This window comes from Aptenodytes forsteri, unplaced genomic scaffold (assembly GCF_000699145.1).
Source record: "Aptenodytes forsteri isolate BGI_AS27 unplaced genomic scaffold, ASM69914v1 Scaffold359, whole genome shotgun sequence".
Lineage (NCBI taxonomy): Eukaryota > Metazoa > Chordata > Aves > Sphenisciformes > Spheniscidae > Aptenodytes > Aptenodytes forsteri.
Genome location: NW_008795915.1, coordinates 129732 through 156782, shown reverse-complemented (window position 1 = coordinate 156782; position 27051 = coordinate 129732). Strand labels below are relative to the sequence as shown.

At 38.1% G+C, this 27051-nt stretch overlaps 1 protein-coding gene across 1 annotated transcript in view; it reads right to left on the bottom strand.

Annotated features, from left to right (window-relative positions):
• Positions 1 to 27051, bottom strand: part of PARP8 (poly(ADP-ribose) polymerase family member 8) — a 114673-nt gene that overhangs the window by 49045 nt on the left and 38577 nt on the right. The window contains exons 2-5 of the mRNA XM_009284618.1: positions 13289 to 13326; positions 8005 to 8094; positions 6609 to 6679; positions 4094 to 4171 (exon numbers count right to left, since the gene is read on the bottom strand). Coding sequence (XP_009282893.1) covers positions 4094 to 4171; positions 6609 to 6679; positions 8005 to 8094; positions 13289 to 13326 — 277 coding nt within the window. The remainder of the gene's footprint in view (positions 1 to 4093; positions 4172 to 6608; positions 6680 to 8004; positions 8095 to 13288; positions 13327 to 27051) is intronic.

Here is a 27051-nt window from a genome sequence, read left to right as displayed (position 1 = left end):
GAAAACTATTCTATATACCAAGTGTCTCAGCATCTAAATTACATTTTCAGTCTACCCATTGGCTGTATTATATCCACCAGTGCAATATCAGATTAAAAAAAAAAAAAAAATAAAGAACATTTTCCCATTTTAAGTATTTTACCACAGAAGGTGTAAAGAAACATGTATTTAGACATCATCCCCATTTTTTTCAAACTCTACAGGAAAAATGGAAACAGTTATGTTAGTGCTTGCACTATAAAGCAAAACTTGTGAGCTGGTTTGGTTGGACTGTATGAAGTCAAAATAATTGATATCCTCCTATCTTCTACAAGGACCAAAATAGCTCTTTAGGCTTGTAACAATCTATTCACAGTCTATCACTACTTTCTCGTTAAGCAATATGCTCCTGATTGTGTGAACCTAATTCTACTTCTTTACAACAATCAGAATGACAGTAATTCCACAAAAGTTGATGAGCTCCCTAGATTTGGACAGATTCAGAAATGAGAGTAGGATTTGGCTTGTACCTTTGACAAATTCAGAGAGCAAAGCACAAGAGTGTAATTTACCCCTTTAGACATATATATCTATCTCCTTATACAGGAATTCCTGCAGAGAATTCCTGCTACTGCAGAACCATATCTAACTGCAGTACTCTTTCTTCCGTTTGTATATCTAAATCTGTAGGAGACCAGTGCTGTGACACTTTCAGCTCTGATATCTGGTGATGTACATTTCACTCTAATTAAATAAATTTCAATAGAATTAAAATACTAATCAGCTGATCACTTTTTACATGTGAAAATTAGCAAAGAATAATTTGATTAGACTTAGAACTCTTCAAATATAAGGCACAGAACTCATCAGCATAGCATGAGCATTTGTTTATCAAAGGTAGAAACAATATTCATGACCAAAAGGGTATAAGCCAAGTATCCCTCTCTTGTGTGGGCAGGCATGTCAGAACAATTTTCCAAGTAGAAGAGCATGGAAAGAAAACATTTATTATATTTTTTTTTCACTTTAGGTAGGAGAAAATCAATCCTTTTTACTCAAAGATGAATTCTTTAAAGATGCATAAATAATTGCTGTCCTGCTTCCAAAGAGAGCACAGCAATCATTTCACAAATTGTAGCTGTGGTGCACCAACCACCTTTGTTGGTCCTAAACCACATTTTTTTAATTAGTCTTACATATCAATAATAGTAAAATCCAAAAAGAACACTATGCAGAGCACTGCACTGCTCAACATAATGCTGTCTCCAATCTATTTTCTGATGGTAAGAGGTTACAAGCTCAAAAAGGAAACAAAGCAGTGTTCTGGCAAATTATAAGACCACAGTATAGTATTTTCCACCTCTGAATTAGTGCCACAGACATGCTGATGTATGCAGAGGAGACTGCCAGAGTTTTGTATATCTGATCTGCATTTGCAAGTATGTCTTGTAACTGAAGCACAAGAGGGAGGGAGAGAGAGTGCCAAAGGCAGTAGTATTACTGTTTCAATCTCCTGTTCTCGTTTGAAATGCGGAAGATAGAGATTCAAAGCAAGAATTAACAAAGAATCTCAGAGAAAGTGAATATAAAAGATAAAAAATCTGATAACTTTGCTGTGTCCAAAGTGTCGGTGTTTAGAAAGTCTCAGGTTTTAATCTGAGACCTGATTCAGATTATTTTGTCCCACATAATGACAAAAGGTTGCATTTTTAAAGGAGATTAAGTGTTTTACAAACCTAAATCCCATTGAAAATCAATAGGACTTAGGCTATTGAATCACTTAGCTACTTTAAAGTATTTATCCATTAAATCCTTAGGGAGGATTACAAGCAGGTGCCTAGGAAGCGGATACAAACATTTAATTTATGACCAAAAGGTCGTATCTTGTTTTCACTGCCCATCAAATGCCATTTCCCATCTTCCACGCTCCTTGTTTCATCACCAGCTGCTCTCTTGTCTTTCCAGCTGTAACTACTTAGAAATGTTAAGAATTATCCTTGACATCCACCCTTCCCAACTGTATTGCACACAATTACACTGGCATCTATTCCCTCTAGTTGCTAAAGTTAGTATTTTTGTCCCCTTTCTCTGTGGGCACAGCACAGACTTGTCTCAAATGAAGCAGCTTGCCTTGCTTGTTCTCCATATATACAGTCAACTATTTTGTCTTCCCAATACACCTGGTGCTCACTTAATAACTCTTACAATCACTTTATTTGAAAAAGGACTGTTTTCATCTCTCGAGGGACTTTGCTCATTACCTGATTTCCTATTCATTTTCTGTCCTCAATATTGTCTTTAATTCTTCAGGTCATCCAGAATTTTGTCTTTTTGACCATGAAATTTTAAATTCAAAATTTCCTTTTTTCTCTCTTGTTAAATATACTTTCTATGATGTCTTTTTCTGCTTGTTTGTTCTTCTTATTTTGCTTTTTGAATATTCTATACTCAAGACATTCACAATCATCTGATATTTTATTTTTATTGCTGATCTAACTGTATTTTTTTTTGCCAGTTATAATTTCTTCAATTAAATGTATTACCTTAAAAAAATGACAATGCAATACAATGTAGTTTCCACTTCAAATATAAGGCAACTAAATTCTAACTAGTACTGCCTATTACACAGCTCTTTTACACCTTGCAAAATGATGTACTGCTCTCTGTGTTCAATTCTTATAGGCAGCGTTAATATTTATTCATTCATTTGAGCACTGGCAGACATCCTTTACCAAATGTTAGTGCTTGTTCAAGAAATAAGCACTCCCAGCTGTTTGCTGCCTTTTTCTTCACCTTGAGGTTACTGCAGAGTTGAAAAATGGAGCCAGTACACACAACTCATCACTACAGGGCAAAATCAGAAGATTTTTCCTCTCAGGCAGATTAAAATAAGACGTTGCTCTTTGCACTGAAGTATGTGCACACAGTCCTCCCCAGTGCTCTGCAGGGCTGGAGGAGTCAGCAGTTGAAGGGAGGCAATTCCTGTAGTCATTTCTGAAGTGAACATGCATTAATACTCCATGTCAGTTATTTCTGACACTGAAAATACATTCTTTCAGTTCCGGTATCAATACCACTTTTAATAGCTTTTTAGGGGCGTGCTTTTTTTTTTTTACAGTTAAGCACCTCAGCATGTATTTTGTTTTCAAACCCCACCACGCTGTTGGCTCTGCAAGATAAGCGGCTCAGCGATGTCCTGCTCATCAGCATCCCACGCTCTCTGCACTGACCCAACCGGCTGGCACTGCCGGTGTGCTCCTGCAGCCTCGGCTCTGCGCAGCCAGGGCATGGATGGCTTCAGCCTCAAGGCTGAGGCAGTGACAACTTTCATAAACAGCAATCATAATTCGTTAAAATGTTCATCGAAATAAACAGTTCCAATAACTTAAGTGAGGAATGATTCCTTTGGGGCAATAGACAGACTAAAAAGATGAGAAAAATCTGAATAAAGAGACTAGCAGCATGAAGCACTCTATTGACACTGGAAAAGGAAAAGAGATGAAGAGATTTTATTTCGCAATACGTAAGAGAATGTAATAATAACTAATTCTGCTAAGGGAACAAGAAGGAAAGACACAGAGCAGTACATTCATCTAAAAATATGCAGCATTTTTCAAGGTGAATTTAACTGTAGACCTCAGAAAAAGAATGGACTATTGCCTAGATCAAAATTGTTTTGTAATAACCATTTTTACCATTAAATTGCAGTGCTCTTGACTTTACAAAATGGCAATCCTCCAGAAGGAAACAGATTTGGATCCAGCCTGACTTCCCATTTGTATCAATAATGAGATAAGCTTTAAAGAGTGAATATCTATTTCCTGGAAGTAAGCAACTGGCTTCTGTTTTCAAACGTTCTGAAGAGTACTTGCTTTTTCTATTCTTACAGCTTTGCAAATGTAAACAAACCAATCTTATTTTAAATTTGATATAATTATACAGTATAACATATTCAATATTTCTGCTATAAAATACTATGTATATATACACATGGCATTCTATTCGATGTTGAATAAACGCAAGAAATTAATTATCATAAATTTATAATGGAATGAACAACAGAAGCTTTCAAATATTAATTTCTTGAAATGTGTGCAAAAATTTCCTCCATTACCTGTCCTCCATAATAAAATTCCTCAGAATCATTATCTCCTTCAGAGTCGTCTTCAACTGTGCTGTTGTGCCGTGACTCCTTATTGGAAAAGGAAAGTTAACAATGATACAAGTGATATGCTTATCTTGCATTTGTACTTCTAATTTTAACTACAGGAATTATGTTTTTACAAATAAGCTCATAGCACTCTTTATTAAGAGATGTTTTAGTATCATTTTTCCAGAAGAGTACTAAGGGCCTGTTTTAAGAATAGTGAAATATCAGACAAAACAAGCACCTACTAACTGGGTACCTAAAAACACCCTGAATATATGTTGGAGAAATAATACTTTGGCTACAGACACAGTGTGGTATTTTAAGGTACTGGGGAATTCACGAGACTATGCAGGGATACTTCATGCTATGCTTTTGCTAAACAAAGCATAATTTACCCACCACGACGAGTTCTGGACTTAATTAATTTGGTGTTTCAGTGACCTAATAAAATTTTAATTTACTTTATTCTGGTAAATCAGTCTAATATTTTAAGGAAATAATTCAAGTCCGAGCATGAGATCTCTTTAAGTTCCCTTCTGTGAAAAACTGACACATTGCTGCTTAATTATTACTTTTAACGGAAGTATCAGCCTGTTGCCAGAAAAGTTCAAACTTAATTTTCTGACTGGCTCTGTTCTGAGCTTTGAAAATTAAGGATTAGAAAGTAATATGCTTACCCAAGTAAAACCTGCTCTAAATAGGCTGCTCTGTGAATAATTGCACTCAAGTAAATAGAACTGATCCTGGTACAGACTGCAACTCAGCATGAGCTGAAGAGTTATATTCTGCTTCCCACCAATGGAACCTTTACTTATAATTATGTAATTGCTTGAAGATATTAATTCTTGTTTCCCACAATACATGCATTTCTAGGCCCTATGCCGACAAGGATCCCTTAAAGAACACCTGTTAAAATCATAATTCTTCACTTCAACCTGAACATGATCTACTTGCTGCTTATTTTGTATTTACGTCCTGCACAGAACTGCCATAATGCAAAAGAAATCAGATGCATGAAGCAAAGAATAGAAGTTACCCCTAAATCCCATATATTCATAAATGTCAAATATAACCTTATCACCAATTTCTATGGTCAGACATTCTAATGCCATTTCCCTACCTTTGCCTTTAAATTCCTGCTCTATATGTATACATAGAACAAAAACTGTATTTCAGCCAATTTCACAGCAATTTTCTATGACAAGGCATAAAAATAATTTCTGCTTCTACTTCACTGAAAAGAAACAAAGTGATTTTAGTCTTCTTTGTTTTATAATAACTTCAGCTCAAGGGGAAGTCTGTGTTAAAACAGAACTCAACTGAACGAAAATTCCACACAAAACAAAGAGAAATGAAACTCTCACATTAGAATAGTGACAAACCCATCCTATCCTAACCAAATCTCTTAACTGTCTAGCCAACAGAAATGGTCAGTGTTAGACTTTTTTTTAAAGTGTTTTTTTTTTCAGTACATTCATATTTAAGTCCCTCATTCAACTAAAAACAAAATAAAAGCTCGAACTCTGTCCTATAGAAGCTAACCATATCTCAAGCTTTTAATCAAATGGGTAAATTCTTCCTGCACTTGAATTTTTCTAATGTTTACCAAGCACTGAATACAATGATGAGGCAGTTGAAGCAAAGTATTTCCAGTGCAGCTTTTTACATCAAATCAGGTTTCATCTACTAAAAAACCCAACCATACACATTAGCATATCTGGGCATGCTTATCTCCCCTTTCCAGGATCAAATACAGATCGGAGCCTAAAAAGCAGTCGTCAAAAAACTCAGCAACCACCCTTACCAATGGAAATCTTTAAATCAAGCACCTGAATTCTTGATACAATGCTCAATTTCTTGCTTGGGGGAGGAGCCTATGTGGTACTTTCTTTGAACCCCTAACACTGTCAAGCCCTGTAGGCTTCATGTTAGTGCCACTTCTTTCTTGAGTTAATGTCACAGTGAGACTGGTCAGGGACCCATGCCAGAGGTACAGCACAAATACAACTGTGACTGGAAGGCCTTAATACTCCAGACACTACTTACGGTGAATAGTCATGCAGAGGTCTAGAGCCTCCAGTGGGGCTGCTGTAGGCCACAAGAAGCAGCAGTGAGCTAATAAATGGGATGTGGTCCTATGTGCAAGAGTAGGTTAAAAGGTAATGGCATGATGACCTACCTCTCCAGGAGAGCTGTATTTTAAGGGCAGACAGGTTCTATACCAATGTCGAACAAAAAACGAAATAAACGTCAAAACCGTATTTCCTAGGATGCCAGCATCCCTATCCCATCTAAGTGATTCACTGGTTAATCCACGTATGAAACCCAGAAAACTATGCTCATTTTCTAAAACGTGTAAACATGTACAGTTTGCATAAGCACACATTTGATAGGAAATCTGTAGTAAACATTTCATATGTTATTTTCTGTTGTTTCTTAAAATAACTTCTGTTAAAATATGCATACAAGAAATACATACCTCTCCATTCTCCCTCTGTAATTTTGATTTTATGGATAAGCAATAGCTGACATCACTGGTTTTTCTTAATTCTTAAAAGAAAAGGGAAATTAGGGAACATCTGTGAAAAATGTCAAATAATTTTGCATATGTAGACTTGAAATACTTAGTTGCAGTAGTAGAGCAAATAAGGAACAATAAGTTACAGATATGAAAAGCATCAAAGAGTTTATAATACAACAGTCTAAAATTAAGAAGCCCCTATGTCTCAGAAGACTCATATTTTTAGCTGTGAAATGAAACTCAGTTGGTCCATCTAGGAGATTTGTTTTTCCCAAACTGTGACTTACAATTTAGTGTCATTCATTATTTTTGTATACTTCATAAAAGAATGAAAAATCAATACCCCTGAGCAAAATTATATCAGATCATCTTCTACACAAAACAGAGGTTTTTATTCTCTTTTATTTTATTCTCTTTAAAATGACAGGCTGTATTTCTTTTTAAATTACAGAAATACCTGCAAGTAAAATTTATCTTAAACTTCTGATTATAACGGCCAGTTTTTGTTTGGGTGCCACTGCACCGACTTCAGTAAAATTATTCTTTATTTACATCATTATGAATGAGATCAGAGACTGAAGATCATATTGGTTTTCCAGTGGAATTCAAAGTAATTCTGTTACGCAAAAAAAGCCCTAAAGCATTGTAATAATAATAAAAAACCTGCAAAGTCAAGTGTTCCTATCTGAAGAACTGCCAGAATTAAGACTGCTCTATGCAGTTTCTCCTGCAGCCTGAAATCATCAGGGAATTTGGCTGCTAGAATCTAAAAAGTCTCTATGGAATATGAACAAATCTTGATTATGTATTGTATAAATGTGCCCGTATGTCTGAAAAGTACATGTATCAAATACTTTTTTAAAGTATGGAAATAATTTCAAATGAGAGGTTCCCAAAATCACTGAGAAAAAATGTATTTTTTTTCTATAGTCTAATTTAGTGAAACAGCTGAACCATTGTGTTTGAAATTTCCTGAAATAATTCACCAGAGGCAATGGTAGTTATAGACTGTTTCATCCCCAACGCTGAAGATTTAGTGAAGTTTTAAGGAAGTGAGCATGAAAACTTATAATTGGGAAGTATTAAGCACCTTGCAAGGAGAATTGCTTTAGCACAGACTGCAAGACATTAAAAAAATAAAATACATTCTGCCTACACAATCATGGTGATCCCCAAAAGAAATATTTTAATTTCTTCTATTCTGAAATGTAGGACAATTTACTACAGCAAGACTGTGAGAAAATAGCAAACTGTATAGCTGCACACATTAACATATCTCCCTTTAAGTGCAGGCAACATTGTGTCTTTACTCACAAAATATGAACTTGATAAAACACTCAGGACATAAGATTACCTGTAGCGATTTGGTGGAAAATTACTGGAATTGGCTCTGTTGTAACTAACACATCTTCATCGTTATCAGAACTGGAAACGTAAGTGTTATCTACGAAAGAAAAACACCTCACATGGTGAAGTCCAGTTGTGCTCTGCCAGCCCCTTCCCACGTTGCCTGTCCCACCCTTGTACCATAAAGAACCACTCCCCAGATGGTTAGGGAAGACGAGCACTATCATCTTCCTGGTGTGTTTCTTTTGCCTTGAAATTGCTAACGAAAAGAAAAATACCAAAAGGATGGAAGATTCGGACCCAAATTTTATACAAGCAAACCCCTGGAGTATGATGTCATGGCTTTCGTGAATCACACCAAGCACTACTCTGAACCGTCCCACAAGGCTTATGGGGGTTTGAGCCAACCTTTTCCAAAATGAAGACTTGTTCTATGCTTTTTGCCATGCCTGACACTGAAACTGCACTGAAAGCTGTGCAGACTGAAGGTTGCATTCAAAGCTGGGTGTTAACAGCTCATTATGCGAAGTACCTGTGCCTCATTTTGCCTAGTCACATAAAGGTTGTTTGAAGTATCTTCTAATCAGTGGATAACCTTTCTTGTGCCTGATTCAGGAGAAAAAAAAAAAAATTCCTCCCACTTAACAAAAATGTTAGGTATGGATATGAATATGGAAAGTCTATCCCAAATTTTCTTCCAAAATGTAGGGATTAGACTGAGGAGGTTGCGTGTTGTTTTTTTGGTTTGGTTTCTTTTTTTGCTTTCCAACCAAATGTTTAGTAACAGCAAACAAGGAGCAGCAAGTTTTTATGTAGTATGAAGCTAATTTTGCATAAATTGCTGAACTGCCTATGAAGGTAATAAGATTTTGTTTTCTACTGATCTGGGCTGAATTGAAACTTATGCTCTAGAGCAGAAAGGCTGACAATTAAGATAATCACAGATAAAGAGGCAAATAAGAGAATTGAAACAAGGACTTGGTCTATCATAATTCTGAACACTCTGGTCCCACATCAGCAAAGTGCATGAACTCACATGCCATTTTAAGCATACTGCTGCAATCTCAAAGCCTTTGACCACAGTGTTTCCAGTGAAATGTTAAAGATGTTAACATTAATTGAGCAGTATATTCAGTAATATTATCCTTTGTATTACAGAGGTTCTCAGCAGCCTGTATCAAGACGAAGCCCCGGCACTGCCACCCCCTTCTCGCACAGGTGTGCCACACCGCCTTTGCAAACTAGCAGCTGCACTGCCGCACACAGAGAGGTGCGTGGGGCTTTCCCAGCCTGCCACCTGTGAAACAGCCTTTCTGCCACATTCACACACATCTACCGAGTCTGACACTGTCCCACACCTTCGCCTACTTCCACTCCTGTGCTGTCCCACGAGGTAATCTGAGTGATCTGCGCTCAGCTCAACATACATATATTGCGTGCAGGCAATTGCTGCAGGAGGCTGACACCACTTTTCCCTGAGCTTTGCACTCCAGTGGGCACAGCAACCTGCTCCATCAGCTCAGTCTGTGTCTGCTTGGCTACGCGCTTGGCACAGGGATATGTTTTAGAGCCACAGCTTCGTGCAAATAAAATGGGGTTCCTCTAGCCATCTGCCAGCATTCGCTCCTCCTCCCACTTTTGTCTATCGGCAGGACAGCCTGTCAACTATGCCTCCAGGACAGCTGCATTTCACCCTCTCCACGAATCCCTGCCTTGCCTCTATTTGCATGCTCCACCTTGCTGTCATCATTTCAGTGTCAGGCTCACCATGCTGGATGGCTCTGGGCATATACAACACAGGCCCATTCCCTTCCCAGGTTTGGGAGTGTAACTCACTGCTATAGAGTCTAATGAGCTGGAATAAGAGAGGCCACCATTTGGTTCTAAATATACCTAACCCCATATATATGGATGGGAGAAAGGAAATCCATGTGCTAGAACTTACTGCTGTATGAAAAATGGGAAAAACAACAATATGTGCTGTACAGAATAGATAATTACCAAGATATACATATATGGAAAAAAGGACTGCTCAATTACAGGTTTTATAGATTTTAATTATATTTTTATGCCCATTGTCGTTCTTTCTTGGCAGCTGGATAATACGATTTTCACTGCCAAGTTTTTGTTTTTCTTTTGTATTTGGCAGCCATTAGAATTTTTTCCTTTCCTCCCATCAGTCTAATGAAACTGGAAATTAGGATACTGTTTTTGATTTGCTTTCTTCAACATCCAGTTTCTAACACACTACACCCAGGAACACCTCTCCTCTTAAGCGGAGGACCTAGCGCCTGGACCTAGTGGAGGGATGCAGCAAACCATTCGCTGCCAAACTGGTTCTCTCCGTCCCTGCTGCAATCTAACAATGTCTAAGGAAAAGGATTTCTGTTAACACGTGTGTAACCCACAAATCACTGGGATAAAAGACTACAGCAGTTCTACAAGTTTATGGCAGCCAACATGTATCACTCCGAACATATATTCATTAGCAAAATGCTTGCTGCTGTAATGGTTCTCACAGGAGTCATGATCCACCCATATTAACGGGACTTCAGTCTATTCATTGATGTTATATTCTATAACTGCTCCTTAGGAGCATTATTTTTCATGTCAATGTTATCAGAAAATAGTTACAGAGATATTTTGCTGGAACTGTTATTACCTGCCTCTAAAATTTTCAGTGATATTTTCACAATTTCAGTGATGTATATATAACTTTGAGACATTACTGTCTCAACACTATTCCTATTAAGTTCTTCAGTGTGCCTTTGTGAGCATATTTTTAGCTTTCACTCATAATTATGAAACTTTCAAACACCTTCCATTATTGAAAGTTGTCATGTCATATTACGGTTCCCATAGGTATGATTTAATGCTCAGCTGTTTGTAATCTTTTGATGCTTTATGAAGCAATTCAGCAATAGCTACACGCTGTTATCAGTGCCAAAGCAGTGACGCTGCATACATAACAGCGATGCAGGGAGCTAGAGTATATGCAGTACCCAAAGCTCTTCTTATAGTATCTAAAATTTACTTGTGGTGGTATCACTTTTGGCTGAATGAACATAATTTCTATACTAACTTAATCTCTTCTATTTTCATATATTTATTGCATGCATTAGCAATATATCTGATGATCAACTCTGATAGCCTTCTCTTGGATTTCCAAATTTGATCCACTGTGTATTACACACTCTTAATCTCCAGAGGATATAACTTTGGTATGGCTATGCACTAATGGACTTAAACCTTGATCTGTAAAGATTCATCCTGTGAGAAATTTAATTTGATGAGTGCGTGTTGCTCTGAACTCTATCAGCTAGCAGCAATACTTGAAGATCATCTTCCAGCTGAGGAGGACATCAGCACAGAGCTTCCCAGACTTGACACCATTGCACCCTGATGTGTCCCTGAAACACCTCTTAAAATACATGCCAGACAAGAGAGCCACAATCAGCAGTAATGTTAAGTTAGAGATTTAGGACAAAGAGAGGAGACAAAGAATCTGGCTCACCAAGTCAAATGAGTATTTTTACGATCAAAGCTGTAAAATGGCAAAGAGTCATTTTCATTCCTAACACACAAAGCAAACATAGATCCTGCAAAAGCTTGAGATACGCATGAAAACAGCTCTTCCAAAGCCTTGATCAGTAAATGTGCAGCTGGTTTACGCCCCCCTCACCAAGTTAGCTACAGTGTAAAGTGTTCAAATTCTATCTGGCTTTAAAATATGGGGAGTGATGGCAGAGAATATTCATTAGGTTCTAGAGCCACCAAAGTCACTCAGGCTTGCAGGCCATCAGGGCATGCTGCAAATAGCATCCGTAAGGGAAGTTTGAGGTCTGTCAGACAGAATTCTGCCAGGAGATGAGATCTCATGTGCTGTGGGAGTAACTGCTGGTTCAGTGCTCCAGCTTGCCATTTAGTTAGGGGTTCCCAGAGACCAAGTTTTGTGGCTTCATAATAGCTTAGTCCCTGAAATGAATAAATCCATTACTGACGTTTAATAAAACAAACTGTTAATAACATATGATGCAGATTTTTTCCAACTATTTGTCCCTCTGTTCATTGTCAGGTCAATGTTGTAATCACTAAATCAATTTACAGCTGGTATGACTCTGTATTTTATGAATCTCAGTTTCTTCCCTTACTACATGTTGAACAGATTATTATTAGTAGCAGTTTTCCCTCCAGTTTTTACTGGTAAAAAAAATAACTGTCATAAAGGTTGTTAGCATTCTTTCATATTATCCATTGTATTTAGCATCACTGCTGATGCTGATTTCTCTCTATATCTGCTTCAAACACTGGTGTTTTGAACAGACATAGTCTACTGCTTATCAGTGAAGAAGATCAAAGCCTCACTTCTTTAGAGATTCTAAAAGAAACCAGAAATACTTCTTTTAGAAATATTACAGCGATGTTATGGATAAAGATCAAAAAAGGCCAGAGGGTTTCATATCATTCATGGTACTTACACTATTAAATACTCCCAGGTGCAAAATACACAATGTGGTGCAATCCAGCAGTACGACCATGTACCTTTCCTTGCACAACGCCTGTCTGCCGGCTTCCCTCTCCTGCTTCTGCTAACCTCTATGCCAGCTGAAGTATCTGTGCAGTCTCTTTGTGAAGGAAATCAGGGAAATAAGCTAGCTGAAAACTAGCTTTTGCTCTCGCCTGGTTCTCTTTCACATGACTAATTCCCCTTGTCTAGATTGGCTGCACAGTTACACAAATGCTTTTGCCAGCCCAGCTCAGAGTATGAATGAAAGGGAGGCAGGACTGAGCAGCTGGGAACAGCTTTGCAAGCTTACGTTACCAAAGACATACCCATACAGAAACCCTTGGCTCCAACTGACCCTGAGAAGCATCAATGCACAGTCCACAGGCTTAACTTGAAGAACGTGAGTAGTCTCATTAAGGTCTAACGCAGAAGTGCTTTGCTGGCCCTGTGCCAGACTGCTCAGCCTCTTGAAAGATCAAGCTTTATCTACCATGCCAAAGAGGAGTTGGGCACTTTCTCACTCCTATCACTGTTGGCTCCAGACACGGAAAGCATCACAAGCTCTGGTCTCTGTAAACTTGTGAACCAGGTTTTCTCACCCTGACCCAGCTGATAAATGTCACCTGAAAAGGAGAAATGACTGAAAATAATCCAACTAATGGAAAATTATTAGCACAAGGATGCATCTGGAAGACATCAACACCCTTTCAGATATTCTCATCTGAATATAGCAAATTGTGGTAACATGCATACATGTGTCATGGACAAGAATGTTGCACTGTACCTGGGTAATCCTCGGAGACATGCACTGAATAGGATACACTGTAAAAAGAAAAAAAAAAGAAACAACAGAATTAATAACAACAACATTAACTGCTGGCATAACATTTTTTCCTGCTCCTGCATTATTTTATGTTTATTTATAGGTTCCTGACAGTTTCCAGGACAGAAGGTAACAGCTATTTTGGTGGCTTTTGAAGTGCTCAGCTAAAAGAAAAAAAGCGTCATGCCCATTTTGAAAGCTTCCTTTGCTAAACTGGTACATCCCGATTTCAACCTTCTTAAAAAGAATATCAATACTGTATTATATTCACTTTAGAGTAACATTTCACAATATCTGTACTTATGCTTAAAAAAAAAAAAAGTTGCTCTTTGAACACCAGAACTAGAAAAGGCCAGTTTTCCCTGCATCTGGTTTCTGGGGTTGACTCAAGACTCAGTAGGAAACCTTTCTTACTGGCTGGGGCACTTCTGTACGTTCCTGTTAGTGTCAGCAAAGGCTCTGGGTGGCTTGGCCTCCTTCCTCTCATCAAAACCCCGTATTTTTAACAGTTGTGGCTATTTCATTTGATACCTGTACCTCTTTGTCAAGCTGAGTTCAAATCAAATTTGAAAGAGCCACGGTCACAGTAAAGAGTAGCTTCACTACATGGATTATCTGAATCTGATTCATCAGAAAACAGTCATACAAACACACCGTCCTGGTCCTCCAGCTCAGCCCACATGTGCTTTCCGTACTACCCAGCGAGATCTTCACTAAGTTCACTGCTGAGAGCAGGACAAACGGGCATGACGGTCTGCTCAGTTATCCAACTACCCACCAAGTCCTTTTGATATTTTTTAAGGTTAATGTGCATCTTCATTTTGCATTAAGAACATTCAACTCTGAAGCATGCTGAAAGCTTTCTGTTGTATAATTAATGTTCTTTCCACATCTAAATCTTATAAATTGTATGCGTCAACTTACACATTTAAATAATACATGGCGTGTGTTCATGTCTGTAATGAATTAAGCAGACAGACAAAAGCAGGATGGCACAGTCCTCTTAATAAATTTTGGTATGTGTTGTACGTTGCTGAAAATTGATTCAGTGGATCCTTCTAAATTACATGAATACCACTTCCATGTAGACTAGAAAATAAAACCACATATGATTTTTTTCTTTTTCGCTCTCAAGGACTTCCATTAAATGAGCTCCACTTTCACAATCCAATGACTGTAGGAGGCAATCAATACAAAAAAGTAGGTCCCTCACGCTTTCTTCCATAAGTCAATCTATTACCGCACAGCTCTGTCACCCGTTTTTGCACATCATCTATTCTAGCGTAATTCATTTTATGTATTGTTTCACTAAGAGGCAAAGATGCCTGTTTCTTCAACAGCTGCAAATGTTCACATAAATTGAAGCAGAAAGAGTGTTTATTACAGCTGACAACAGATTTAGCCACACAACTCTTGATGGCCTCAGTCAAGCCAGAATTAAATCCCATCACTCTGTAAATTAACATTTTGTGATTTTTGTCTTTTAATTATTTTTCAGACATTTGGAATAGGCAGCATCTGTATTCCCTCATCTTGGAGCATTGTCCCTAAAGACTGGGGTATTTAAACCTTATTAACCTGTCATGGCATAAAATTTCATTATTTTAAATAGGGAAATATTCCAAAATAAGGAAATGTTGTATCACAGTGCAGTCATGTGTGGAGAATTTTGCCCTGTGGTGCAAAAAAAAAAAGGCAACACCAAAAAAACCCCCAAGAAGTTCACTAAGGGCCTGTTCTTACCAAAACCCATCTTCTAGACGTTGTGTTTGTAACCATGACTACTTCTTTCTACTACTGAAAGAGGTACTTCAGTATTTATCTTTTAGACTGGCTGCTTGCCACACCTCTTTGCTGCCTCCAAAATTGCTGTGTATGGGTTTGTTTGACTATTGTTATATAGGATTATCTTCAAGTGTGGACTTTTATTCCAAGAGAAGAAAAATCCTTCTAGAACTCACTCCATATTCTAATTTAAAAAAAATCTCAATCCAATTTAAAAACTGCAGCAAAGCAGGGAAATTCCATGTATGTATAAAAAAAGAGTTCTTCAAATTGAGAACAAGAACAGGGGCTGAAGAAGTTACAGAATTTCCATCACTGCAGATATTCAAAACTCAGCTGGGTAAGGCCCTCAGAAAACTAATCTAACTTTGAAGTTGGACTTGACTTTGAAGTTAACTTCTGCTTTGAGTGGGAGGTGGACCAGGTAGTCTGCACAGGTCGTCCCCCCACATAATTACTCTATGTGTGTATGTGCAGAAACCCTATGAAAGGGTGTTTCTCTTCCTTCTTCTATGGCAGCAGCAGCTGTGGCAATGTTAAATGGAAACTTAATAAGAAAAAAATATACTGTAGGTCTTGTGAGATGGAACTAAAATGAAGAGGGTCATGAAGATGCAGGTTAGAAAGTCTCAAACCAGATCCTGTAATGACTGTAAGCAAATTCAGGGTCTGACCCAGAGCCCACTGAATCCAGCAGTGGTCTCACTCCTAAGATGAATATTATCAGAGAGGAGAAAGGAAAGGCAAAAATCATGTAAAGTAAAATTATTCTGTGATCCCAGTAATAAAAAGTCCCCTTACAGAAAAAAATTTGCCACCAAAATCTGAAGTCACCTCCATCTGAAAAGCATTAATAGAAAATCTATCTGCCAAACCAAAATTCAATGGTAGTATGTTGGAAATAGTAATGGAATCTGATGAGCTTGAGCTGCCACTTCGGAGGAAAGTGTTTAAAGGAGATGTGAACCAAAGATTAAAGAATGAAACGCCTGAAAATGGGATATTTACTTCCAATTAAAATAAACCACTAGTTTTTATTAGAAACACCACTGACTCAACTTAGGAACTGAACAAACTTAGTTTAGTCCTCAACTCAGCAGAACGATCAGTTTATTATGCTGGGTGTGTTTAATCTGAAACTCTTTACATTATTAGTTCCACCCCCTTCCCCCCCAAAAAAAAGGGAATGCCTAATTGTCTTCTTTCCATCTAAATTCACATCTTCAGCACATGTTGGCATCTCTGTGCTGCCCTCTCTTCAGCGTCCTCAGATCAGTGTATTCTGAGAAGTAGTAGTGAAGTATTATGCCAGAGAAAGCTCTTGTGGGAACAGCCCTTTAGATGGCCCATTCCTCTCACACGTATTTAAACTCATATTTGGGGAGACTCAATGGCTTGTTTGAGCCCCCAGAGAGAGGTGGTGGTGCTTTGCTTAGGCTTGTAATCTTATGTTATGTGCAGACTATGGAAGCAAAAAGCAGAAATAAAACTACTGAACAGAACAAAACTTGGTTTATGTCCCAGCTTGCCCCTGTGATTGTCACATAGGATCACACTTTGGCACATTTTTCTGCACTCAGGATAAACTGCTTCCTACTGACTGTGCACCTGGTTTGTCAGAAAACAAGATATACCAGGCTAACAAAGGTCTTTTAAGAGGCTCCTGTCCTGCAGCCACCCAAGCATTTTCCTGCTGACTTCGATGAGATTTAGAGCCAATACAGAAACACAGGGCTGTGATGGCTTACAGCACCTTAAACAGCACAGACTTCAGTGAAGATGCAGATGTTCAATGCCTCTCGGTGTTAAATCCTCTCAGAGCCAAAGAAAGCCTTTACTGAAGCAGCTTTCTGGTTTAAGTACTCAGAAATGCAACTGCAATTAATTTAGGCCTGGCCCCCACATAGAAGTACAACATGATTATTCCAGTGAGGGATGTGATTTTTCCTTCTAGCAATGTAGTTCCTCTGTACAACCCTATTGGTTATATTGCTATAAATACAGCTTATAGCACTATAATTTACTTCCATTCCCATAAACAGATTCTAACCAGCCAACCATCATCCTTGCTCATTCAGTTATATTGCTTTAGCTACATGAACATAGTTAAACTCTTGGGTGTAAACAAAGCCTCAGTGATGGTGTTATTTCTGTTTTATTCAGCTTAGACCCTCTGCGGAAGGCTTACTACATACGGTACATATTTCTTGACCCTTAAGCTCAGAACAAGCCTCAAACCTGAAATGGCCTAGTAAAATTTTTGTTATTTACAAACAGTAAAGCACCATATGAGAAATTAGTGAGAGCTGTCATGTTTCACTGCTTATGAGTTTTTAATGTAAACTTCTTATTGCTTGAAATAATATTAACATGTAGATCCACCGCCTTAGCTTAGTAACAATTCTACTCACAGGGGATTCCTTGCAAGCGTTTTCCAATGTGTTTTAACCGTAGCTATTCCTTCTTCGGAAAGATTATCCTGCAAAGGTCCATCTGCATTTGAGAACTGATTCATCAGCTAGATGGGGATCCACCACATAATTGCTATTTTTCAGATAAATCTGTCCCAATTTGATACAGAACAAGCAGATTCATCTGCATTTGATATTACTATCATTTCTAAAAGCTAGTTAAAAAGGAGTCCAGAGTCCAAACTGATTATACTACCAGGCAAAATACTACCCCGAAATTGAAGCTCCGGGGCAAAGAAAAAAATCCATGAAAACTGAAAAAGGCAGCAAAGCAAAAGTTACTATGGCAAAGCACATTCATAAAAAGGGAAAGAACCAGCTTCACTTCTTTACATCAATTTGTAAGATTGTTTCCTGTGCCTTGAACTGCAGTTTTTACCTATCATGGTACAAACCCCAGGGTCAGATGTGTATCGTGAAGCCACAACAGTGATGCTGGAGCTGGAGTGTATGATGTCTCTTCCCATCAAATTCACATTATCTCAACTCTATGCCACCTGTAGTTTCTCTCTAGAAAAGAAATCCTTTAAGCTGAATTTCCAGCTGTTTTGGACTGCAGGAACAGCATGAAGCATCTGGCGCAAGTCTAAGATTTATGCCTATGGAACAGTTATGACAATTCAACCAGCTCTGTCCCATGGCAACAGCTGACTTACTGCCTTATTAAGTGTGGAAATTGTGATCTAGTTTCTATTCCAGTTTTAGCTGTCTCTACTAGAGCCAAAGCTCCATGTGCTAATGTTGTAGCTTGCAAACTTGCTGAAGAAAGGAAACAAGATTTTTTGTCACGTGGAATCTTGTGGTAGTCTAATGCCAAATCTATAAGAAGATATAAGAAAGGAGTAAATAGGACTTTCTTAATCTTAATGCATCTGGAGCTACAGAATTCAGAAGAGATTATTTTTTGTTTATGATATCCAAAATCCCAGATCTAGCTCATCAGTGAAGTAATGGAATAGGCTAATAGGATGCACAAAACTTTATACCTGAAGAAAAATACTAAGACTCAGCAAAGTAAGCTATGGACAAATATGTAAGATTAAATGCTACTATGGTATTGATTATATGCCAGGGTCAACTTCTGAACAAGTTGGTGAACTGAAGAAAAGATTAGTGAAACCTTGGTAAGAAAAATAAAATTATACTGGTGAAAACCTTGGGCCAAAGGGCCTTTTTAATGACCTGTATAGTATTTCTGAAAGCACAGCATGATACAGATGATGTTTTTACTCTCTTCTAGGTGAGGCAGTAAGAAGGAATAAGAATAAGGTCCAGTTGAACAGATGCAACTGAAACTGGTTTTACCAATTTCTAGCTATCAACTCTCAAAATTACTACTCATCTTCAGTATCTACACATAACATGCCACAGTAGAACATTTCATGAATGTCCACTAATTATACAGAAAATATCCCCACTCCTGTCTTCATTCCTTTGTTTCCTTATCTTTGAAAATGCTTCCAAATTCTTCCTATTACTTTCACAGCCTTTAGCCTCCTCTTCTTCAACAAGACCACCATTGGATCCTGAAGCCAGACCCTTCATACTATTTTAATTCTGCCCAGCCTTTTTCCTCAAATGAAAGAGAATTAGTTCCAAAAGGATTCCACCATGAACATAGGCCACTCTCTTTTCTAGTAACTGGTCTGAGATACAGTCTGAAACCTAATAGCTTGGCAATAAATCATATCACAAATACAGGGTGGAAATTATGACTTTCAGAAGATGTGCTGTGGGATCCCATCCAAACAAAACTTTGAAATTGCATTCCTGAAATATCTGACCTTTGAACAAGTGCCTTGAGAAGTGGTAGGAGATGAAGGCATTTAGGTATTGGCCAGCTGAAAAACTAGGTAGGCTATTTACACAAAAAATTTTGAATACTTAACAAGAAAAAAAAATCCATTAATCTTTTTCTTTTTTTTTTTTGTAGTTGACCTTATTCAAATTAGGAAATTCTCCGAAGAGACTTACAATTCAAAACTAATAGTTAAACACACTGCAAAAAGCTTCAAAGTCAAGCCTTTCTTCCAATTTGTACGAAGATGACATGCATGCAAATAACAGCAGAAGAGACCCAGCAGCCATAAGCAGCAATTTTCTATGGCAAAAAGATCTCTTCTGCTTAATGGACACCGCCAGAAAACAAGCCTTCCAACGTCACAGCCTGGAGACAACCATTTTGTTCTACGTTGAAAACAGAACAAACAAAATAGCTATAAAAGGAATTGAAAAATAAGCAAAAATTACTACTGTGTTACTTACAGCTAGGACAAAGAAACTTAATGCAAACTCTCCTTTCCCCCCCCCCCTGCCACAACCACGAGTGAATGATAAATGTTAGTTTTTTTGACAATTTATGAAAAAGTGAATTAGCAAAATACTTTATCACTTGGTATGTATGACTACTGTGCTATGAAACACTTCATTACCTTTCAATGGAGCTCTTAAAAAACAATGCAATTACACTACAGGAAAAATAATCTTGCTCTTCCACTCTGGAGCTTTTGAAAGATTCCATCCCACACAGCACGCATCAGCTGAGGACTGAAGCTCATATTCAGAAATATACATAAAACTATGGCAGCATTCTGAATTTTCTTATCAGGTAAATTTTGTAATCAACTATTGCTAGCATTCACAATGTCTTTAGTAAAAAATATGGAGACTTTAAAAATGTATTTATAAGTGAGCATTTATAATGATACACATTTTACTGTATTGCAAATCACATTAATGAGTGAAGTAAATACTATTAGCCAATACAAATCAGCAAGTACTGCATTCCATTCATTCATGACATGTTTACAATACAGTCCTACTAATGTGACAAAAAACATAAATGGAACTGAAAAAAGTTCCACTTGCGTAGAACACTAACCACAGTGACGTGCATCTGCAAACAGACAGACAAACAGTAGTTAGAATCACACGAGTTAGAAATATGGAAGATAGCACACCACATGACATGGTTCTGAAAAGAAGAGTTTGCATAAGACTTTTTAAAATCATGTACAGACTTTTTGCTCTTTCATACACTGAAGTAACTATTGAAGCACAGGACTTGTACTTTTTTTTAAGCAGTGAAATAAAACCTGATGTCATTAAATAAAATAACAATTACTGAAAAACAACCTTATTATCTTCTGGAAAAGAGAATTAGAAGTCTCCACAAATAAAACAAAAATTGAAAGAAAGTGGACCTACGTTTTCATGCATATATTAACGCAGCTATGGAAAAAGTAACTGTTAATCAAGGGCAGCAAGAATAATCTCACTATATTAAAATTAATTTTCTTTTCCTTTACAGAATTTAGAACTTGAATTAAATCCACTGAAGTCCAAGGGAGACTTTAGTACTTGACAAAGAAGATTACAGACAAGTTGCATAAAAAATACAAGACTTCTGGCCCCTACCACACTCCTGGTATTTCTAGAAACAAGTACTTAATTGCTTTGCTAAAAATTTCAAGATGTACTCCAAAGGGTGCAAATTTTGGTGAGCATTTTTTTTTTCTTTTTTTTTTGTATTTGCAGCTCGCTATACAACTGGTCTGTGAACCATTTCACATCCATGCTAATTTCTGGATTTGTAATTAAAACAAGCTTCACTGATTTCTAAACAGCTTTTGAAATACCCTTTAAAATGTTTTGAATGTGCGTGCCTGCATCTCAGCAATTAGTTTTCAGATATACAGGCCACCTTAAATCTCCTTCTGAAACACATTAGTTCCACGAGTTTCCGTATCCCTTGTGATCCAATAACTGATGACCCAGCATCAGTCACAGCTATTTTTTGCTGCTAGATAGAGCCAGGTACTTGCAAAGAATTGAAATTTGTGCACACGCTCCTTTCACTACACATCAAAACTCCCCATGGTGCACCAGCAATTATACAGAAAAGAATAACAAGTGACTCTGAGTAATCTTTTCCTCTGGATGTTGGAGAATGCACATGTGTGATGACACATGAAAAGTCCCAGGCACATCTATTGATGACAAATTAGAACTCTTCCAAAGAGAAATGAGCAGTGTCAATGCGTCAAAAATGGCACTGCTTTCACTTCTTGACATAACCTGGAGGAACAGAAGTGCTGAGTCAAAGTTATTTTATGTTTGCATTTGTCACTAAGAATAATTGCGCTACTGGTCCTTTCACGCAACTAAAGTGCATCTGAATCATGTGGTGAACGTTATTCATAAAGCCCCACTTGATTTAGCATGTTATTCAAATAAAGGGGATACAGAAGACTGCAGCTCAACCATTTCCCTTTTGCAAAGCATCCAATGAAAAAGGCACAGCAACTTCTAGTAATTGCACCAAAGTCTACAGGATTAATCATCACTCCAACAAACATGAGGGCACTCCTAAAAATAGCACTTATGAAATAAGCAAATCAAGGACGCTTGGGGGGTGGGGGGGGGAAGTGCGTGCTGTGTGTCATTCTAGAAAGAGTCACATCAAAATATGGCTATGTGTGCAAAGCCAGGTTTGTCCACAATCAGACTATACCAGAATCAGACCATTTCACCTGGAACTACAACAGCCGCCTCTTCTTGGCGACTGTCTGACCAGGTCCAGCTCCCTCCCCTCGACACAGATACTCTTTAAACCTCTCTTCTGTGTTCTTCCTTCTCTCCACTGATCCCACTGGTTTGAATTCTCCTTCCATCCTCCTCATTAGCTCTTCATCCAATTTCAGTCTTCCCCAGGACACAGAGTGCAAAACAAACTCAGGACAGTAACCTCGCAACCCAGCTCAGCTGCAGCCAGAGCAGCATATATGATCATAGCCTTCGAGCACCTTATTTTCAGGGTTGGGCCCATCTTCTTCCACTGTGTGTTTTCTATAGTTTCTCTGTTTTTTTATTTAAGGAAGAAAGTTTTTCCTCTCTTCAGCTTCTTTCTTTTCGTTTTGGAGCATTACTGTTAGAAGCAACCATGATATGCTCTTTTTGGAGCCAGCTAAGAGTTATCTTAAAGCCATGAGGTTTTAAAGGTCCACATTGTTCCTATTGGAAGGCTGTTCTGAGGCTTTTGCGGCTGTAATTCTAGTAACTCAGTTTTCAATTCAGACCAATTGAACAGAAACCTCTTGCCCAACCCCTGTACGAAGACTCTGTGTTATGATCTTTCAAAACAAAAATAAAAGGACACAAAAAGAAGCAACCATGAGCCCAAGGCAGAGACACAAGGCAAACTGCAAACTGAACAGTTACAGTGATCCAAGCAACAGAAGAGAGCATCTTGTCATAGAAAGTTTTACCCGATCATTTTAGCAGATAATTCCAGCATCTTACCAATCATTAAAAACAAAAATAAAGCCCATATAAATCCCTGGAGACATTCACTGTTTAACTTCATTGTGTCCCTAGCAAGTGGAATGGCTCTTTTCCTTTACATGTAGTGTTCAGCAATGGAGAAAAGTCCTAGGCATCCTTCTTAGGACACTCTACACACTCATTAATTAGTCGGCATTTTGCTTGTTTATCTAATGAGGTGTGCCCCAGCCATTGCTGTGCAGGGAAAAAGTAACAAATTTAAATACTCTTTCTCTTCAGTTCTTTGAGATATCTCAAAGATAATTCAATTTTTTCCCTCCCCCCCACCCCCAATAAAGTCCCCAACACTTCTTGGTATAGCTGAAATACTGTATTTATGGACTAAACCTATTTTTTTCTGTAAGTTCCATACATACAGCTTCCATTAACCTCAGTACAAACTCAATATATAACTTCCAAATACAGAATTTGAATGTCAAACTATAGCTTTTAGGAATATTCTAAACTGAAAGTGCATATTCTTGCACACATTCAACATAACAAAATCCCCTAGGGCAAGATTTTCAATAGCTGTTACCTTGCCCAACTGAGTTTATTCATGCCGATATAATGCATTCACATAATTCAGGACCACTGGCATACCTACAGCCAGTTATTTATCTATTGCTTACAGGTACACAGTCTCCTGGTCAAGTTAGTAAGGCAGTGTCCAGTACCTCTGAAAATTGCTAGATTATGATACACCACAGACCCATATCCTGCACACATTTTAATCCAAGGCGACAATCGCTGTTCCCGACTTACGGCACACAGCTGCAAGGATTGATTGCGTGCCTGAGGGGTTGGCTCATCCTGATGTCCCATTACACTAACATGGTCAAACCCACACCGTTTTCTGTGGTTAGAGACACAAAAGGAGGTGCTACGCGGCTAGCTGCAATGCCAGAGGGCTTTGCCTCCTCAGCCCAAAAGACCCAAGAATTACAGTGGTGCAAGGGACAACATGAAGCACAAAAGCGGGTCAAACTCTCATCCCTGGAGCCTCACTGGGATACCTGTAACATCTCTGTCACTACACCACAGTCATGAACAGCATGCACTCATGAACAGCAAATAAAATGGAAAATTCAGTATGAAATGACAACAAGAAAAGATGACCTTTTTTTTTCCTTTCTTTTCAGATATGACAGTTTCAGTCTGAGGGCATAGGTACACTTCAAATACAACATTCAGTCCTGGGTGTCCTTAGCGTTAGAAAGATGTCAGTAATTCACGGGAGTACAGGAATCATCAAGAAACAATCACCAATCTGGCAGAACAGGCCGGCAAGCAAAAAATTTAAATGGCTTCAGACAGCTAGGTATACAGAGCATGGCAAATCAATGAGCAAGTATGGTAGGAAACATGATAACTGCTGAGACATGTTTTCCAGAGTGCAAACATGAAGATGGATATCATATTTACACAATGGCCCAAGGGAAAATGGCAAGCCATATTCAGGTGAAATTAGAGGAAAAAGTATAACTTGGCTGAAAATCAGAAATGGAGAACCCCATTAAACAGTGAATTAGTCTCCCAGGGAAGGGTTAGAGGGCTAATCACATAGCCATTTAAAGTCAGGATGGAAAAGGAGCTTAAGTAAAATTAATGGAAAAATTTTGCATTGGCAAGGTTACTAACAAATATGTTTCCCATTGCTAGTTTCAGTGAGTTATGAATGAGTAAAATGTTACTTGCCTTTCTCACTAGTAGCTTGGAGAACAAAGTTGTAGGTTGAATACGACATTGATGACTCTCAATGTGACTCATGGAAAAAAAATCAAAGCATACCCTTGTACTGTATTTCAATAGTGTGCAGCATAATAGCAGCAGGGAAATTCAGTTCAAGCGCTTTTTATGCATTTGAAGTGGCAGCATTGGCTAAGATCTGAAACAGTTCTTCCACCAACATCTCATGAATTTTAGGTGTTCCTGAGTATCACACACTGACTTCATGACAGAATGCAATAGAAAGCATACTGCGCTATATTTTTTTTGCTTTTAGGCATATTTAGTAACAGCCCATCTAATAAGGAACAATTTCTAAATACATGGGCTGTTCTTGGGCCGAAGAATGCTTCTAGCTGCATGATGGCTCACAGAATATTAATTTCATACTACACCCAAACAACCATGCCTGAATATAGTCTGGCAGACATTCCTACAGAAAATGCTAAGCAAGCTATAGAACAAATAACAAAAGATAATTTTAGTACCCTACCCCAACATGTAGTTAGATTTTGAATACCATTTTAATTTGTAAAGATACAATTAAAAAATCCCTCCACTAGTCTTAATTAGATCCCTGTCTTCTCAAAAAACTAATTACATGTCAGATGAAGCACTGGCTTAGGTAGCCCCTGTATTCTTGGAAAGGCAGAGGTAGTTCTATTCCCAGCTGTGCTACAGTGACTTGCTATAAGCCTCCCAGCAATGCACGCATTTTCAAAAGGCGATCAGTAACTACAAAGGTTTCTAGACACTGATTTACCTTTCATGTGTGCTGAACCTCTACATCTCCAACGGAAATCAGCAGGAACCATCAGCAGTGTTGAAAAATAAGGCCTTATAGTCCAGATTTAAAAAATAATTAGGCAACAATAATTGTGCAGAAATGGCAGTGAGACACCTAAACTGTTTATATTCCTGTGAAAATCCCATCAGTACACATCCACCATTTTAGATAATTCATTGTACTCACAAAGGTATAAAAATGTCCATTTTATCCTGGCTTTCTATAGAAATTCAGGTATCTTAAAAGGGATTCAGCTACCTAAGCACCTTTTATGAGGCCAGCATGTAAACACCTTTGAGAAACTGGTAAAATAAGACTCACGCTAAGGTACTCAAAACCGGTACATACTTTTCAAAACACACGACAAAATCCTGGCCCCATGAAATTCAATAGACAAAACTCTCACTGACTTAGAAAAAAATAAAGGTTTACCCTTGTCTCAGCTTCTTCACCAGCAAATCTGCCATAAAAAAATCTCAGAGATTGTGTACTCCCTTCATCCCTTCCTCACTCCTTGCTGTCTGTACAGTTTAGCACATTCAGCCACCAAAATAATTACCAAAATTTGGAAAGCATCCTGACAATGGGAAACGACCTGGAAGCAGTAAGTTTTGTAATCAGACATTCTATTATTAAGTATTTCCAGTAGGTCTAGAGAATGAAAGTAAACATGGCCAGAAAACTTCAGTCTTCTGCTAATGTGAGATTAAAACCAGTTAGTCTTTCACCAAGACAGAGCTCTTAATCTGAAGATCTTCTCAGAGCCTTTAATAAAGACAGAGCTATGAAGACTAACGTAAAGAAAAATGAGATGGTATAAAGAGAACAAAAACAATTAACCTGTAGAATGAAAGAAAAAAGGATCAAACACCAAAGAATAACTCCTTCCTTATTGATGTCTCACTGACACTACATGCACTTGCAGTGACTTGAAGAACTGTTCAGCCAGCAAGTGCCCCAGACTGCAAAGAAAGCACCAATGGAAGCAGTAATGCAGCTGCAAGTGCTTGCCACCCTGTTTACTGAGGCCATTGTACTGAGGAACCTAAATATAGAGATTAAAAAATCCGATTCAGACATCTACATCTTAAAATCTGGGCCAGTTTTACCAAGATCCAAACTGTCTTCTCAGGCATGTAGGGATACATAAAACATACACAGCACTGGATAACTGAACTGCAAGTAGTTCAAAGTAGGCAGAGTCAAAATAACGTAAATACGAACACTTGGGAAGATTTTTTTTTTTTTTAGTTTGAGGGCTGGGGTCTTGGGTTCTTCTTGAGGGAGGAGAGTTCACGAAGAAGAACCTTCAGGTAATACTGCCCCAAGTGGGTGGGTACATTGCATTTCAATCTCCTCAGAAAAATTCCCCTGAAAAACTTACCAGCAGACATGGGTCAAACTGCTCACCTGCTCACACAATTCTTTATCATCAGAGGCATCAGTGATGTGAGTCATGTGAGCATCTCGATCAATAAACACCCCCATTTCTTTCACAGCCCCCTCGGGTGCTACGGGCCTACTGTGCAAGGCCGCTCCTCCAGAACAGAAAACCAGGAGCTCGGTGGCAAAGTGATTATAGTTCACTCCATCTTGAAAGGTCACTCACTTCCTATCATCTGATAGCATCA